The following is a 16,767-nucleotide window of genomic DNA, read 5'->3' on the forward strand; positions in this document are numbered from 1 at the left end:
ACTCTAAGCTGAAACCAAATAAAACTAAGATGTTAGCAATGTGACAAACAAGAGAGACAATATTCTATCTCTCTCATTTCTCAAGTGACACAAGCCTGCTACGTTAATCTCATATTGATTTCTGTTGCTTCTTATTTGACATAATTTGATGTGACTCGTTGCATTCAATTTTCATTTCTGACACTTTTAATTTAGATGTACTGTCATTAGCAGCACAGTAATTCTGTTTAATGGGACACAGTTATGATCCTTTCTCAGTATAAATTTGTGCTGCTACATGTTCTTTATTTTGTAACATCTGATGCTAAATTTTGTTGATCCCAAGATTTATTAAGTTAGCTCAGGTTTGCACATTAGACACAATAGTTAGTTTGACCAATATTTTTGTTTAGTGACAATATCCAATGGCACTTGTGGCCATGATTGTATTTTTGGTGTACATGTCATTCTTATTTTTATCTATTTCATCCATATGCTTAAATTGCTGTTCTCTTTTTACCTTCCATTTAACTCCGAGACCAACTGCTCATGATCAGTAAAAGTGCAGTATAGTTGCGGAACATGTTGGAATGAGTTCACACATTTTTCTTTGATGGTTTGCAGTCTGTTCATTAGCGAGGGAGAAATAGGTTTGTTGGTGGCTAATCTCTGCAATACAGTATTAACCATACTCAACAGGTTAGTCTCCTAGTGTGAATCCTGATGTATACTGAGCTAGCTTCTCTCAAAAGGCTGAAATAACAGTACAGACAGTTAAGTTTGTTGCAGTTAGGGAAATGTCCTTGTGTCCTGTCACTATCCATTGACCTTTCTGGAGATTTGATAATTAATAAGGCGAATATTGGGCTTAGTTTTGTTGCCCTGGTGCAGCACAGTTGTTAGCACACTGCCTCATAGCACCAGGTTCGATTTCACCTTCAGGTGACTGTCTGTGTGGAGTCTGCATGTTCTCCCCATGTCTATGTGGTTATTCATAGGATGCTCTGGTTTCTTTCCATCGTCCAAAGATGTGCAGGCTAGACTGGCCGTGTTAAGTTATCTCATAGTGTCCAGTGATGTATAGAATAGATGGATTAACCAAGGTAAATATGGGGTTACAGGGATAGGATGAGTGAGTGGATCTGGTCAGGATGCTTTCTGAGGATTGGTACAGACTCACTTTTGGCCAAATGGCCTTTATCTGTATTGTACCGATTCCATGAACTCTCACCTTGTGAGATCATATAAATTAATTGATGTCCAGATTGAAATATTGAGGGGATAAATTAAATTTATTTATGTGTTGTGGGTAAAAGATCAGCTCAAAAGTTTCTGGGGTGACCAGAGTTAGATCAGGGGAACTGAATTCTGAAAAGGCCAAATGTTTGACGTGTGGTGCAGTAAGACCTATATTCAAGTGTCTTTTCCCATAGGATAAGTACTGATCTCAAGAAAACAGCTTCTTACCAAACTTAGCAACAGGGAATCCCTGCTATTTATTAAAGATGCATGTGGGGTTGCCCCAGCATACACACACATCCTACTGGTGTGCACTTTGGCATAGTGACCTAATAAAAGGTAAAGTTGCCATAGTCTTACCAGACCATACAGCAGCTCTTTCATCAGAGAAAAACAGCTGTTGGTGGTTTAACCTGAGGGCTACCATGCCTCAGGTGAAGGGAGAAATAACCTCAGCCATTGCAGGAATTTAATCCATACTGTTGGTGTCACTCAGTATCACAAACCAGCCTTTCAGCCAATGAACTGAACGGTCCCTTGTGTCATATACTGGTAAGCACTCATGGAAATCTAGAAATTATGTGTGGTACAAAGAGATTTAAAAGCAGGTAACAAACTTCCAGAAAAACAATGTTTAATCAATCAAAAAGAAATACAGGTCCCAAATGAGTTCTATTTTGTGTGTTTGTAGGCATTTGCAAGGAGGTGCTAAAAAAATGTATTGCCAAAATGGTGGCTACTGGAATTCAAGTCTCTCAGTGTTTGTGACTTTGGATGGAGTTCATTTCTAGTAGCTATTGATTAAGCTTCCCTGCTAGAACCCTTAAGCCCACTTGTCATTCTACAGCAGGCTTCCTCAGTCGTGGTGAGTTGTCTGCCTTCAATACTTCGATGTGATGCAGCTGTTTCTGACAATTGAATGTTACTGACCAGGTACTATATATGGGCTGAGGGTATCATGGTAGCTCTTCTATTGGGCTCACATCGAAGAACGTAAGGAAGGGTGTAGGCGCCGGTTTAAGTGAGGATGAGAAACAAGCCCTTGAGCATTGGAAAGAAATGTTCCGCTAATTCCCTGGCACACCCAAGGCAGGCTTCAAAGGCATTTTCAGGCATGCGAAACCTGTCATCTTTATTAATATCAAAACTGTGTTTGTGATGCGTTCTCTTGACATTGAAGTCATGGAAGTACATCAGTGCTGTCAGTTGTTAAATAGCTGCAGTACATTGTTAGTTTTAGTTATTTTCAGTGAATAACTAATTATCTGCTCCGCGCCTGATACATAATGTGTATGAAACAAAATGAATGCTGCATTGTTGTTTAGCCAAATACATCAGACATCTGGAATACTGATTCATTGTATATCATAGCCAATTGACTTATTTGCAGCTTTTTTAGTTTATTTGGGATAATGAATCTTGATAAACCCTTTGATCCATGTTGCTTTATATTTTGAGTTGAGCTCAGGTTTCTTGCTGGCAAGTGAAGTAAAGGCAAGTGCAGGGTTATATCTGAAGGACAGACAGGGTGAGCCGCATAGAGATGATATCGTAGAGATCTATAAGATGGATGGAACAAGCAAGAGAACACAGCATGCATGGAGTGTTCTTGGTCTGTAGTGCATTAACAGATGATTTTGGACGCTGAAGTACAGACAGGGCTAGGAATAGGAAGGACTTTGTGCTGTCCACTGACACAGATGTAGCTAACCAGGAATGAAGTTAATCATTTTGAGTTGGGAAGGAGCATGACAGAGCAATTAGAAAATTCTCTTGTGAACGAACTATGCAAGTAATATGTGCTATTTCTGTAATGAAGTTAATTTTTAAGAATGAGGTGAGACAGAATTTCTAAATGCCAGAGACCTTATTTTAATGAATCAATAACAATTAGATGTGCTAATGCAGAGACAGCCCTGGAATCTGACTGGTTGACATTCTGAAATGCGTTTGGTTGAATGGATAGGCTGACAGAGCAGTTGACTTAGGGGTCCGTGTGATTGAAATTGCTCGCAGTATCAGCTGCCTCAGTTGAGAACGTCATCTCCTCGGAATCAGGAAATTGTGATTTCAGAAATAGAGACATGCATTGATGACAATTTAATAGCACTGGCAGCTTTCAAGAATAAGGCTGCGTGTGTTTGCGATACAGTAGGTTGCAAAGACAGTTCTGCGTTGTCTGATTAGTGAGATGGAAGGGAGTAACGGCCAGTATGTAACTTCCAACCTTGTCTTTTTTTTAGAAAAGTAATAAGATGAATGGCTGGAAGTTCTGAAAAGTCAGAAATTGATCTAGAGCTGTGTAACTGAGTGGCGGTTCTCAATTATTCCCTATTGTTTAAGTAAATAAAATATTATTCTGTTTGCAGCTGTAAATGAGGTTTTGCACCTGTTTGTAGTAATTGCCTACTGAGTTGCATCGGTGCACAATTCAAATCCCTATGTGTGCAGTCATTAAAGAAAACCTGCAGTGAACTATACGTTACACATCAAATTTATTGTTGGTTGTTATTGTTTTGGGATGAGTATGTAGCACTGCAGTATTTGCATAGTAAACAGGTCCACAGATGTTCAAGCACATCGTGAAAGATGCTTTATGAAAATATTAATGATGGAAAAGTACAAATATTGATTTCAAATAGGCTTTCAATTCTTAGTTTGATTAAAGCTGGTCAATGGCATAGAATTAATAAGGTATTCAAGTCTCCTATTTTCTGGTTATGTCTTGTGTACCTTCTGCTCCTATTACATTCCCTGTCGCTGAAGTTTTTAAAAATAAACAAAGTACTCCAGAAGAAGAGGTCGTTACATCTGCTCCCTTTTGGAGAACAAGCAATTTTTCACTGCCCCGCTACCTGATGTATTTTACAGGATTAGATTAGATTACCTAGAGCATGGAAACAGGCCCTTCAGTCCAACAAGTCCACACCGACCCTTCGAAGAGCAACTCACCAAAACCCAGTCCATATATTTACCCCTGACTAAGACACCTAACACTATGGGCAATTTAGCATAGCCAATTCACCTGACTGTGGGAGGAACCCGGAACAACCAGAGGAAACCCAGGGAGAATGTGCAAACTCCACACAGACTGAGGCAGGAATTGAACCTGGGCCCCTGGCGCTGTGAGGCAGTAGTGTTAACTGTAGGTTGTACTAGGAATGTGAAGTTACTATGTTCATTTCAGTTGCAGATAGTGTTTAGGGTGTGGTCTGCCTAATCCAGAAAATAATTTCACCAGCTGAGTATGTGCTCTCCTAAAGAGCTGTGGCCTTGATTCCGACCTGGTCTTGCTGAGTATTAAATCAGAGAGTGTTGTGAGAGGATTGCAGCCTTTCTCACATCACAGAGAGGCTGAGGACTGAATGAGATATGGAATTGTAATTTGCAATTTGGTGTGAATTGAATAGTCCTCCCATTACTTTATGAAGTTGGGGAGTAGAATGAATATTATGTGAAGAAGACTTTTCTCCCCAACGATTGCATTAATTTAATGGGAAAGCTTGTTAGCTGTAGGAGTAATTGAAGTGTCCACAATGTGCAAAACAGAGTTAGCAACATGAATAAAATGATTAACCAGCCAAAATCTTGCTTTTTGTTACTTTGAGTAACTTCAGTAATATTTTTAAACTGAAGTTCCCATGGTCTGTCTCTGAGTGCTGGAAATGAATTATTTTGTTTTGAAATATTACCTGATAAACTGTAGGCATATCCTCGAATCTGAATTCACGCAGTCTACATTATAATTTAAATGGTAACTCCTCTTGAATCAGCACAGTCCGTTAGTCCAATAAGAATGGATTTTCTTCTCAACCTTAAAGCATCTTTTCCTCCATTCAGATAATATTTAAACAGATAGTGAAAGAAAAGAGATGAAAAAAAGAGAAGAAATGTGTTTCTGTATAAGAGAGAGAGAATCAGGGAGAGCCCCAGTGCAGCATGAAAACCATACAGATTATACTAACTCAATTTTCTATTTATGGTTCAAATACAAATAAGTCAAGAGAAATGGTGCTTTCTTTTGTGGGTTTGTGTGAAAATGAAATTAAGGCAAATTAAACAATTGGTCTGAGTAAGTTTCTAACTAAGCTACTGTATAAAAGCTAGTATTTAGTCATAGCATTCTAGTGTGGAGAAACGTAGTCTTGTTGTTTATGTTTATGATTTGAAAACAATTTAACATCTTCATCTATCTATTGATGAATTCAAAATCCATGGAAATATATAGTAAATGTGGACATACAAGTTGTTCTGCTGTAACATGATAGTTGTGTTCCTCTGTAACCCCGCTGTGGAGATCGCTAATAGAAAATCGCTGTATCCATTCAGCAGAAAGTTTGTGTCATCCAAGCAACGTCCACAATTCATCAATCATATTATAGCCAATTCAGGCTGATGAAACGCACATTATAGCAGAACGGCCTATAGGAATAATGATTAGATATATTTAAACTGGTTAGACAGTAATTACATCCTCCCACCAGTATTGTTGCTACTTTACAATAAATGCTGGAATATAGTTTTGAAAAAAAAAGAATTTTGTCTGCATTTTGTTCCAATAACTTTCTGCTCTTGAATCCTGCTTCACCTGACAATTTACGCAAGTTCTTGATTTCCTTTGTTTGGGTGGCACAGTGGTTAGCACTGCTGCCTCACAGCACCAGAGACCTGGGTTCAATTCCCGCCTTGGGTGACTGTCTGTGTGGAGTTTGCGCATTCTCCCTGTGTCTGCGTGAGTTTCCTCCAGGTGCACTGGTTTCCTCTCACAGTCCAAAAATGTGCAGGTTAGGTGAATTGGCCATGGTAAATTGCCCATAGTGTTAGGTAAAGGGGTGAATGGATGGGTGGCGGGTCGGTGTGGACTTGTTGGGCCAAAGGGCCTGTTTCCACACTGTAAGTAATCTAATCTAATCAAATTGCCCATAGTGTTAGGTGAAGGGGTAAATGTAGGGGTATGCGTGGGTTGCAAAAGCAAACTGAATATTGCCTGTTTCCTAGTAAAATTCTAAACATAGCTCTTACTTCCTGTAGATATTGAATGTAATTTCTGAGCTCCAATGCATAATTTAAAAAAACCTGTTTGTCAACACACCACAGCGGCCCAATGTAAATGTGCAAAGTCACATTTCGTGCAATGTATAAATCAAGTACAAAATAATTTCTCAAACATGAATATTCTTGTGTAAAATTAACATTTGATACAATTGTTTGCATAAATTATTATTCACAATGACATTACAATCTTGTTTGTGCTTTGATGTCTTTTATTGTCTCCAGTTAACATTTTAGAGGAAAGTTTAGCCAGGGCACAAACTTGATCATTTTCAGTAACTTTGTGTCTAAGTCATGTCATTCGACTTCTGTAAAAGCAGTGTAGTGTTCCAAAATGCTTTAGCAACATCCACATTATAAAACGACCTGTATCCTCCTCCTATCTTTTGACCGATGTTAGTTTGTCTTTCAAATTAAACCTATAGAACAAATATCAAAAACCTTACGCAGAAAATATTGAAAATGTTATAAAATAGCTGTATATGAATGAGGGAGAAAAATGAGAAAAGAAAGCTTAGACTGTGCTGATTCAACAGGAGTTACCATTCAAATTATAAACACAAAAAAAAATTACCTAAATCCGAAGACAGCTAATGTTGAAGAGACACTGGACTCAAAACTTTAACTCTGCGTTCATCCTACAGATGCTGCCAGACCTGCTGAGTTTTGCCAGCGTTTTCTGTTTCGATGTCCAGCATCCACAATTCTTTGTTTTATTCCAAGTCAACATAAGGTTTTGTACCTGATTAGATTTTAACATTCAGTTAAGTTATGAAAGCTAAGAAAAAATTTATTGCATGTGAGGAGAATTAGAATATGTAAATGATCCCCACCGTCACTAAAGCTTCCATGGTTGGGCTAGACTGCCTTTTTCCCCACCTCAAATGCAGTTGCAGCATCACAGAATTATTACAACACAGAAGGAGGCCATTCAGCCCATCATGTCCACACTGGCTTTCTGTAAAAGCAAATAAGTTCCCCCCCCCCCCCCGACCTTTTCCCCTAGCCCTGAAAGTACTTTACCTTCAGGTGCAATCAGATCCCATTTTGAAAACCTTCTACCGCAATCCCAGGTAGCATCAATCCACATTCTAACAACTCTCTGCATTCGATAGAACATAGAACATTACAGAGCAGTACAGACCCTTCAGCCCTCAATATTGCACCGACCTGTGGAACAAATCTGAAACCCATCTATCGTCCACTATTCCATTTTCATCCATATGTTTATCCAATGACCATTTAAATGCCCCTAAAGTTGGCAAGTCCACTACTGATTGTAATTATTATTCTCATGTTGCTATTGATTCTTTTGCCAATCACCTTGAATTGTTGTTTTCTGGCTCTCAATCCTCCTGTCAGCAGGAACAGTATCTTTTTGTAGCTGTATGGACCTTGTCTGATTTTGAGCACCTATATCAAATCTCCTTTCAATCTTCCCTAAAATGAATAACTCCAGCTTTTTGTGTAACTCCATGTAACAGAAGTCCCTCACCATGGCACAGTTCTCTCAAAATATTTTCTACATTCTTCCAAGAAGTTTTAAAGCCTTTCTTAAAGTATTCTGCCACTTTAGTATCAGCCTACATAAACATAGAAAGTATCAGAGTAATAACCTGGCGGGTCTGGCAGCATCCATGACAAGAGAAACAGTTTAGATTTCAAGTGCTTCTTTCTAAAGAAGTGTCATATTGAACATAAAGTATTAACAAATGCTGCCAGACCTGCTGAATTTCTCCAACTTTTTACTGTTCTTGATTCAGATCTAAGCAGTGCCATGCTTTACCAGCATAGATAACTTGGGTCTGTTCCTGTACTGTAAATTTTAAGTCTCTCACCCTTTAGCTATCATGTGCATTCAACCAAAAAGACATTGAAAATCCTTAAATAAAATCAGCATTACAAATTGTCAAATCTCCACTTAATCCAAAGTGATTCTGGATGATGGCAGTGAGTGTGTAATTGAAGAAAAAGTAGGTTAATTCAGCTTTTCAAAGCTTTTTGTACAGAATTTGAATAATGTACTGGGCAAAAATCTGTTCTTAAATTTGCTTTTACAAGTTAGTTGCTGTTAACTAGAAGCAATGAAAGAGTAAAAGTAAATTTTGACTTTGTTGTACTATAAATATATTTCTGTTGGCTAGGAACCCCTTCCTTTAGTCTTCACTTGCAATTTTTATGTCTTCAGGCAATATCACAACGCGGATCAGAACCCCTGAGACTGGCTCTGATGAAGCCATTAAATCCATTCTAGAACAGGCCAAGAGAGAACTACAGGTGCAAAAAACTGGTGAGTACATGAAATCATAGATACATTGGACCAGACCTGGTAGACCTACATTGCTTCCTTCAATATTGGAGGCAGAGACATCTTTAAGTTAAAACTGAGAAGTTTTTGTACGTAACCAACCAACTTCCAAATTGTGACTTAAACTAATGAACCTCAATGTGCCAGTCTCTCATGTAACACAAACCTATTACTTTACTGAGGGTTTTGAACCTTCAAAAGAAAATACTTGTTTTGGAAAAATGTTTGCAACTGAGAAAAATTGTGTCCTTTTAGTATTATGACTTGCATGTTAATCATTTCAGTTACAGAATTATTTTCCAGTATATGTTTTTTGTTTAAGGTATGGAAGTCTGAATACTAGTGTAGGTTTATGTTACATAAGCAACTGACACACTGAGATCCATTTATATTTATATGGAAAATTACTTGCTGAAATGCTGAACCTAAGTGTGTTGTCTTAATGTACTCTGCCAATTAGGAATTGCTGAGCTAGAAATGAAAATAGTTACATTGTCCTCGATCTCGGGTGCAGTTTTCATAGAATCGTAGAATGTTTGCAGCATAGAACAAGAATATTTGGCCCTTCATTTCCATGCCAGCTATCTGTAGGAGTAACTTGGTCAGTGTCACTCCCTTCTCTTTGCCTGAGGCCCTACAAATCTTTGCTCCTCAGGTCCTTATCCAATTACCTTTTGAAAGGTATGATTAAATCTGCCTTTGCCACACTTAGCAACAGTACATCCCAGATCCTAACTTCTTGCTGTGAAAGTAGCATTTCGTAATGTCACCATTGGGTTTTTTTCACTTTAAATCTTGCTGTTCATCCTAGTGACAAACCTATTCCCAACGTTCTCTGCCATAAGATTAATTAAACCAGCTTCTCTAATCTATGCAGGTAACTCAAGTTCCTCATCCCTGGAACCATGATTTGAACTACAAAGTTAGAAATCACACAACACCAGGTTATAGTCCAACAGGCTTATTTGGAAGCACTAGCTTTCGGAGCACTGCTCCTTTATCAGGTTGTAACTGTTTTTTGCAACGTCTGAAAATCCTTCCAAGACTGTGGTCAGAAATAGACACAAAGTTGAGGCTGGATCAGTATTTTTTAAAGGTTACTCTATACCTCATTCCATAAAATTCACCACCTCACATACCTTAGATAAAAATAGAAAGTGGTGGAGAAACTCAACATATGTGGAGACAGAAACCAACTTAATATCTCGAGTCCAATGTGACTCTTCTTTGAAACCCATATACATTGTTTTCCTTAATCTGCCCTGGCACATTCAGCTATGTAAGCATGTATGTCTCCTGCTGTTACTACACCATCTTTATAATTGCATGTTAATTCTAAATGGCTTCTCTTTATTTTTCCTACAAAAATGCAATCACTTCATATTTGTCTGCATTAATTTCATCTTTCACATGTCTGTCCATTTTCCAGGTATTGAAGTGTCATTTCATATTTCTTTTTCCTGGCAGATTTTCTGTATTGCTATAATTTCTTCTATGATCTTTAAGATTGTAGACAGCTGCCAGAATCTCAGAACAGATTCCTAATAAAACTGCCACTGTTTAAAGAAGGTTTTGAATGTTTTTTTTATTTTGTGTTGCAGTTGATTCAACTCAACCACCCTGTACATCGAGCAGTGGTGGTTCAGATGAAGCAATTTGGTCAATATTGGAACAGGCCCGGCGTGAGATGGAAGCTCAGAAGGCAGGCCTTGAGCCGACACCAAAGCCAACACCAGTTCCTCAAGCTGACTTAGCCCTCCATTCATCCAAAGCAGCATCATCTTCCTCATTCTCTTCCTCACTGATAGCCATGAAAAAGCCTTTCATGGTGGATTCCAGCAACAACACAACACAAACATCTCATGGATTTAAAAAAGAAGCGTTACATGACTCATGCTCCTCAGAGCACCATGGGATAGCAGACACACCCCAGAATATGCTCAAGCAAGTTAAAAATGAGCTGGGACGAAGTAGTATATGGAGGGACCAGTGGTGGAATACAGTTTGTCCTGACAGAAGAAATTCCACTTTTTCAGAAGATGGAAGAGCAGAGGAAGCTTGTAGTGGGAGAGAGAGGATTAGTAATCCAAACAGACTGGAGCGAAATGCTTTGCAAGGACCTGCAGCTTCTGACCACTGGAAAGACTGGCAAAATGCGGAGTCGCCTTATTCTCAAGCATCTGATATAGGCACAGTGGCTGCAAGTAGCAGTGTGACTCCACAAAGCAGTCCCCTGCCTTCTTCACCTCTTGTCCCTGTCTCAAAACCACACAAGCCCTCTGTCCCACCATTAACACCAGAACAGTATGAGATCTACATGTACCAAGAAGTGGACACAGCTGAATTGACACGACAGGTGAAGGAAAAGTTGGCCAAGAATGGGATCTGCCAGAGGATCTTTGGGGAAAAGGTAAATGATTTCTAAAAACACCTTTTTTTATTCAATTTAGTTTTTTTCCAACCATTTTATGAAAATTTAATGAATATTGTTAAGACTAATATCCCCTTCCAAAATTTCTAACTTGCGTTCAGAATGCAAAAGCTGTTTCCTTCCAATAAAAATCATCATAAACATTGAGTCAACCATTTTGACTTATATTCCACCAACTCTGGCCTACTATACAACCCCTAGTTATTTTGTCTATGACTATTGGCAGCAATGCTTATTGCTGTTTAGATTCTTAAGCTTCAAACTTCACTCACATACCTCTTTAATTCTTCACTTGTTTCTCCTCCTCAAAAATGCACGAAACTACATTTTTAACCAAGATCACTTATTCTTTCCTTCATAATACAATCAGTTTGAAATATCATATTGCACTCCTATGAAATGCCTTGAGTGTTTTGCTACATTTTCTGTTGGGTGTTTTAAAGGAGTTACCTACAGTGCCCAGGCCAATGTTTATCCTTCAATCAATATCACATGTATTTGTGGAATCTTGCTATAATAAAGGTAAAGTGGCAATAGTCCTAGCAGACTATAGAGCTGCTCTTTCAGAATGAGAAAGATAAATGATGTTGGTTTAACCTGAGGGTCACCATGCATCAGGCCAGGAGAGAGGTTGAGAAGACTGGACTTTTATAGTAATCTCAGCTGTTGCAGAAATTGAACCCATAGTGTTGACATCACGCTGCATTGCAAACCAGGAGTCTATCTAACTGACCCCCAGGATCTTGCTGAGCTGAAATTAGTTGCCATGTTCCTTACATTATGTCAGTGATGACATTTCGGAAAGTATTTAATTGGCTGTAAACGGCTTTGGCATATCTAGTGTTTGTGTGAAATGCTACATAAACACCAGTCTTTTTTTTCATGAAAATGCCCTGTGTAAACACATTATTATTGTTATATTGGACCATGTTTCCAACAAAAGGTGCTTTAGATATTACTTAATGGCTATTTAAAAGTAACATTATTCCCATGTTATTAAGGATTGTTGAATTCTTTTTTTCTGACATGTTCCAAGTACTTTAACCTAGCCCTGTTCCCAACTGAACAGGTCTATAATATCTGCTTGCTAATCAGTTGCTAACCTTGCTGTAACACTCAGCTCAGGCTAGTTTACAAAGAATAATGCTATTAACAGTTTTGTTAGACTATCCAATATGTTTGTCAATAGGCTGTTATCGTTGCATTGTTCCTCATTTGGTATATCTGCTTGCTCAAACCCAGTTCAAGATATTTACGTAATGTCCAGAAGTTTCAATATGAGAACCACAAATGTAGCACTGTTTGGGACTGACACCTTTCGTTATTGTGATTGAAGTTTACATACGCATGTTCCTCAACAACAGTAAAATTAAGACAGAAAATTCCTTCTTTTGGAGTGACACAAATCTCCAGTTAGCCAAATTACTGGCACTAATTATCTTGCCATTAAAATGCAGGAAACATATTATTGTTCTAAATTAATTGATATGTAATGGTACATTGCCTTCCCAAAATAATCTGGCTGTTTAATATCTGTAGGTTAACTGGAGAAAGGGCCATTGCCAGTGCCAAGATTTAATATCTATCTCTAGGAATAAGTTGCACTCAGCACTAGAAGTGGGAAACTTTGACATATTCCATTACTGATCATCAGCTAACCGGTATACCAAGTTCAGAGGTTTGAAGTTCTGATTGAGTTTGTTTTTTATGTGACCACATGAGGGTGGAACTGTGAAAAACAATCTTTCATGTTCCCACATCAGAAGGTGTGGTTTCTATTATACAATGGTTCTGGCTTTTCAAACAATGTCATAGCACCAGTGTGATAACACTTAGAAGGGAACGATTTATCATTCTAATTGTCATCACTCAGGTGTTGCGTCTGACTACACAACCAATCAGCTCCGCACCGACCACATCAAATGACCACAGTGGAGCATGCAGCACTGGAGCAACTCCGGTAAGTCCCTGATTAATTCTTAAGAAAGTCCATCATCTTGTTACAAGAAATGTTGTAGGCCAGAACCATTGTATAAACATTATAAAAAAAGCAAATAGTAAAACATTATAATGGTGAAATCATACCTAGTTCACACATTTTTATCAGTTTTGCTTCATAAGGCCATTGTCTGCCATTGTAAAATCTTACATAACACCAAGTACAGCACAATATCCTGAGTTTATGCAGGAAATGCAGAGGCTGGATAAATTTAAGGCAGTAAGCAGTCTGGGATCTACTGGCTTTGGAGCTTAAATAATTTAAGCAGTTGTCTTGTATTTCACTGAGCTAGTTGATAGTTTGACGTTATCAATATAGTGTTGCATTGTAAAACTCATTTTCTACCACAAAAAGGACAGAACTAGACCATTTTATTTTGTTTAGTGACTGACACACTACAAGAAAGGAAGGGAAAAATGAGTTTTAGAAGCCAAAGAAGAAATAAACGCAAAGGCAGAAAAGCAATTGAAATTCTGGAAAGCAACAAATTGGTATGAAAAATGGAGTAGGAAATAAATAACACCAGTGGTCCAAATTACTGCCAGAAAATTGATGCTTTCCTTATAGCTGTCTGCGCCGGTGACTTTGAAATCTGGATCAGTAACCCTTCGAAATAACTTGTGATCCTTGAAATGGCTTTCAACACTTGGATGCATTTTGCATGTTTATAAATATAATGTCTTGTAACACTTATTTTCTATTACCAAAACCAAAAGAAATTAGGAGAAAACAATTACTCACAAAATTCTTTGTTTTTCTTTGCCATGCCCTGATCTTTTTCTTAGGTTTTGGGTCTGTCACAAGGGAGTGTTAGTGACATGCTGTCTAGGCCCAAGCCTTGGAGTAAATTGACTCAGAAAGGCCGAGAACCCTTTATTCGCATGCAGCTGTGGCTGAATGGCGAGCTGGGGCAAAGCGTGCTTCCATCCCAGGTCCAGCAATCAGGACAAGGTAGGTCAGAGAGACGATATGTGTGTGCAGTCTTAAACTGTGGACAGAATTGTTGACCAGTATCTTGGTGGCTGCTTACAAAGCCATGGCAACAGGGTAATTACATTTCGTATCTTTTAGTTCAAAAAGCTATTTTCCTGTTCTCTCCCTATACACTACATATTTTTCTTTTGTAATAATCAGCTTGTGATACTTGTACTGTATTAGTCAATTTAATATTGATTGCTGTGAGTGGCAAAGTATTCTAATTATTTTTGCATAAAGCAAATGCTTTCTAATCAGAAGAGTGCATACTTGACAAATGAATGTCCTTATAAGTAAAGTGAGGTGGTGCATTTCGCTGGGAAGAATAAGAAGGCAACTTACTCATTGGAAAATATGAGTCTAACCAGGGGACAGGAGTAAAGGGATCTAGGGTACCTCTGCACTAATCACTGTGTAAATCTGCAAGTTAAAAAGGCTAAAAAGAAAGTGAACAAACCATTAGGTTTCATCTCTAAAGCAATAGAATTGCAAAACAGGTAGGTATATTAAACTATGATAGAACCTTAGTTGAACTACACTTGGAGTCATTAAAAGCATTCAACTCATTTATACTGTTCTGACTGTGGAGCAAACCAGTCAGATCACCCCTCTGCTCAGTTCCTGAAGCCCTGCAGGTTTGTTTCCTTCAAGTGTCCATTTAATTTCCTCTGCCTACCACTTGTAGGCAGAGGGTTCTAGGAGATTGCAACTTCCTACTTAAAAGTATAGGTATTATAGACCACTGAGCCTTACTTCTGTCGTAGGAAAGGTGTTGAAAAGGATTATAACAGATAAGATTTATAATCATCTAACAAGCAACAATTTGATTTCAGATTGTCAACATGGTTTCGTCAAGGGCAGGTCGTGTCTCACAAACCTCATTGAGTTTTTTGAGAAGGTAACCAAGCATGTAGATGAGAGTAGGGCAGTTGACATGGTGAACATGGACTTCAGTAAAGCCTTTGATAAGGTTCCACATGGTAGGCTGTTGGAGAAAATGCAGAGTCATGGGATTGAGGGTGATTTAGCAATTTGGATTAGAAACTGGCTTTCTGAAAGAAGGCAGCGAGTGGTGGTTGATGGAAAATATTCAGCCTGGAGTCCAGTTACGAGTGGTGTGCTCGTAACTGGACTCCACGTTTTGGAACCACTGTGGTTTGTCATTTTTATAAATTACTTAGACGCAGGCATAGATGGATGGATCAGTAAATTTGCAGATGACACGAAAGTCGGTGGAGTGGTGGACAGCTTGGAAGAATGTTACAGGTTGCAGGGGGACTTGGATAAACTGCAGAATTGGGCTGAGAGGTGGCAAATGGAGTTCAATACAGCTAAATGTAAGGTAATGCACTTTGGGAAGAATAAAAGGAAGGCAGAGTACTGGATCAATGGAAAGATTCTTGATAGTGTGGATGTGCAGAGGGATCTTGGAGTCCATGTACATAGATCCCTGAAAGTTGCCACCCAGATTGATAGTGCTGTTAAGAAGGTGTGTTAGGTTTCATTGGTAGAGGGACTGAGTTCCAGAGCTGCAATATCATGTTGCAACTATACAAAACGCTAGTGTGGCTGCACTTGGAATATTGTGTACCGTTCTGGTTGCCATATTTCGAGAATGATGTGGAAGTATTGGAAAAGGTGCAGAGGAGATTTACCAGGATGTTGCCTGATCTGGAAGAAAGGCTGAGAGACTTGGGTCTGTTCTCATTGGAAAGAAGAAGGCTAAGAGGGGATTTGATAGAAACACACAGGATGATCAGAGGATTAGATAGGGTGACAGTGAAAATCTTTTTCCTAGGATGATGATGTCAGCTTGTACGAGGGGCCATAACTATAAATTGAGGGGTGAAAGATTTAAGACAGATGTCAGAGGCAGGTTCCTTACTCAGAGAGTGATAGGGGTGTGAAATGCCCTACCTGCCACATTAGGGAGATTTAAACAATCCTTGGATAAGCACATGGATGATGATGGGATAGGGTAGGGGGAGCGAGCTTAGAATAGTTCACAGGTCAGCACAACATCGAGGACCAAAAGGCCTGTTCTGCGCTGTATTGTTCAATGTTCTTTCTCAACTGCTCACACAGTTGTCCAAAACTTTAAATCTGTGTCCCCTCATACTTACACTTCACCAAAGAGGTGTAGATTTTCCTTGTCCATCTTGTCTAAGTCTGTCATAAATGTATACACTTCCACAAATATACCCTCAAACTCCTTTGTTCCATGCAGAACAACCCCAGTTTATAACTTAGAAATTTCTACATCCATAATAAGATGTCTTTTGCATCTGTCACCAATTTCCTAAAATGTAGTGATCTAAATTGAATGCAGTGTTCTAGTTGGGATCAAACCAGAGCTTTTCAAAAGTTCAATACAATTTTCTGCTTTGATTTGTCTTTGTGCTCACTCAGAAAATAAGCTCCAGATCACCGTCAACTTATTCTCCAAAGTATATGAGAGAAATTGAGCCTTTCTGGAAAGATGTGGAAAGTAAGGTCCTATTCCAGTCAGCTCCCACAAAATCAAATAATCAATACCCTGCCCTCCCAGAAAATTTGTTGATTGAGGTCAATGTTAAATTCCTGGATTATTGTGATTCTCCTGACAAAGGCACACGTGGACAAGAAACTTCATTCTAGCCTCTACCGTGTTAGCTCACCCTTCGCCTAATGGAGAAAAAGCATATTTGAGGCCAAGGATCTGAAAACCAATACTTACGTTTGTAGTACTCCAGGCAGCAGTGATCCCTGCACTGCAAATTGTTTGAAGACTTGGGCAACCTGCAG

At 38.7% G+C, this 16,767-nt stretch overlaps 1 protein-coding gene across 7 annotated transcripts in view; it reads left to right on the forward strand.

Annotated features, from left to right (window-relative positions):
* Positions 1-16,767, forward strand: part of LOC140491292 (protein CASP-like) — a 618,172-nt gene that overhangs the window by 468,903 nt on the left and 132,502 nt on the right. For 4 of the 7 annotated variants that reach the window (XM_072589273.1, XM_072589277.1, XM_072589274.1 and 1 more), the window contains 4 exons: positions 8,459-8,560; positions 10,180-10,988; positions 12,883-12,969; positions 13,794-13,959. The exons of 1 other annotated variant lie outside the window; for it this stretch is intronic. In XM_072589273.1, coding sequence (XP_072445374.1) covers positions 8,459-8,560; positions 10,180-10,988; positions 12,883-12,969; positions 13,794-13,959 — 1,164 coding nt within the window. The remainder of the gene's footprint in view (positions 1-8,458; positions 8,561-10,179; positions 10,989-12,882; positions 12,970-13,793; positions 13,960-16,767) is intronic. 2 more of the 7 variants (XM_072589275.1, XM_072589279.1) reach the window with 1 other exon arrangement.

This window comes from Chiloscyllium punctatum, chromosome 19 (genome assembly GCF_047496795.1).
Source record: "Chiloscyllium punctatum isolate Juve2018m chromosome 19, sChiPun1.3, whole genome shotgun sequence".
NCBI classification, from domain to species: domain Eukaryota; kingdom Metazoa; phylum Chordata; class Chondrichthyes; order Orectolobiformes; family Hemiscylliidae; genus Chiloscyllium; species Chiloscyllium punctatum.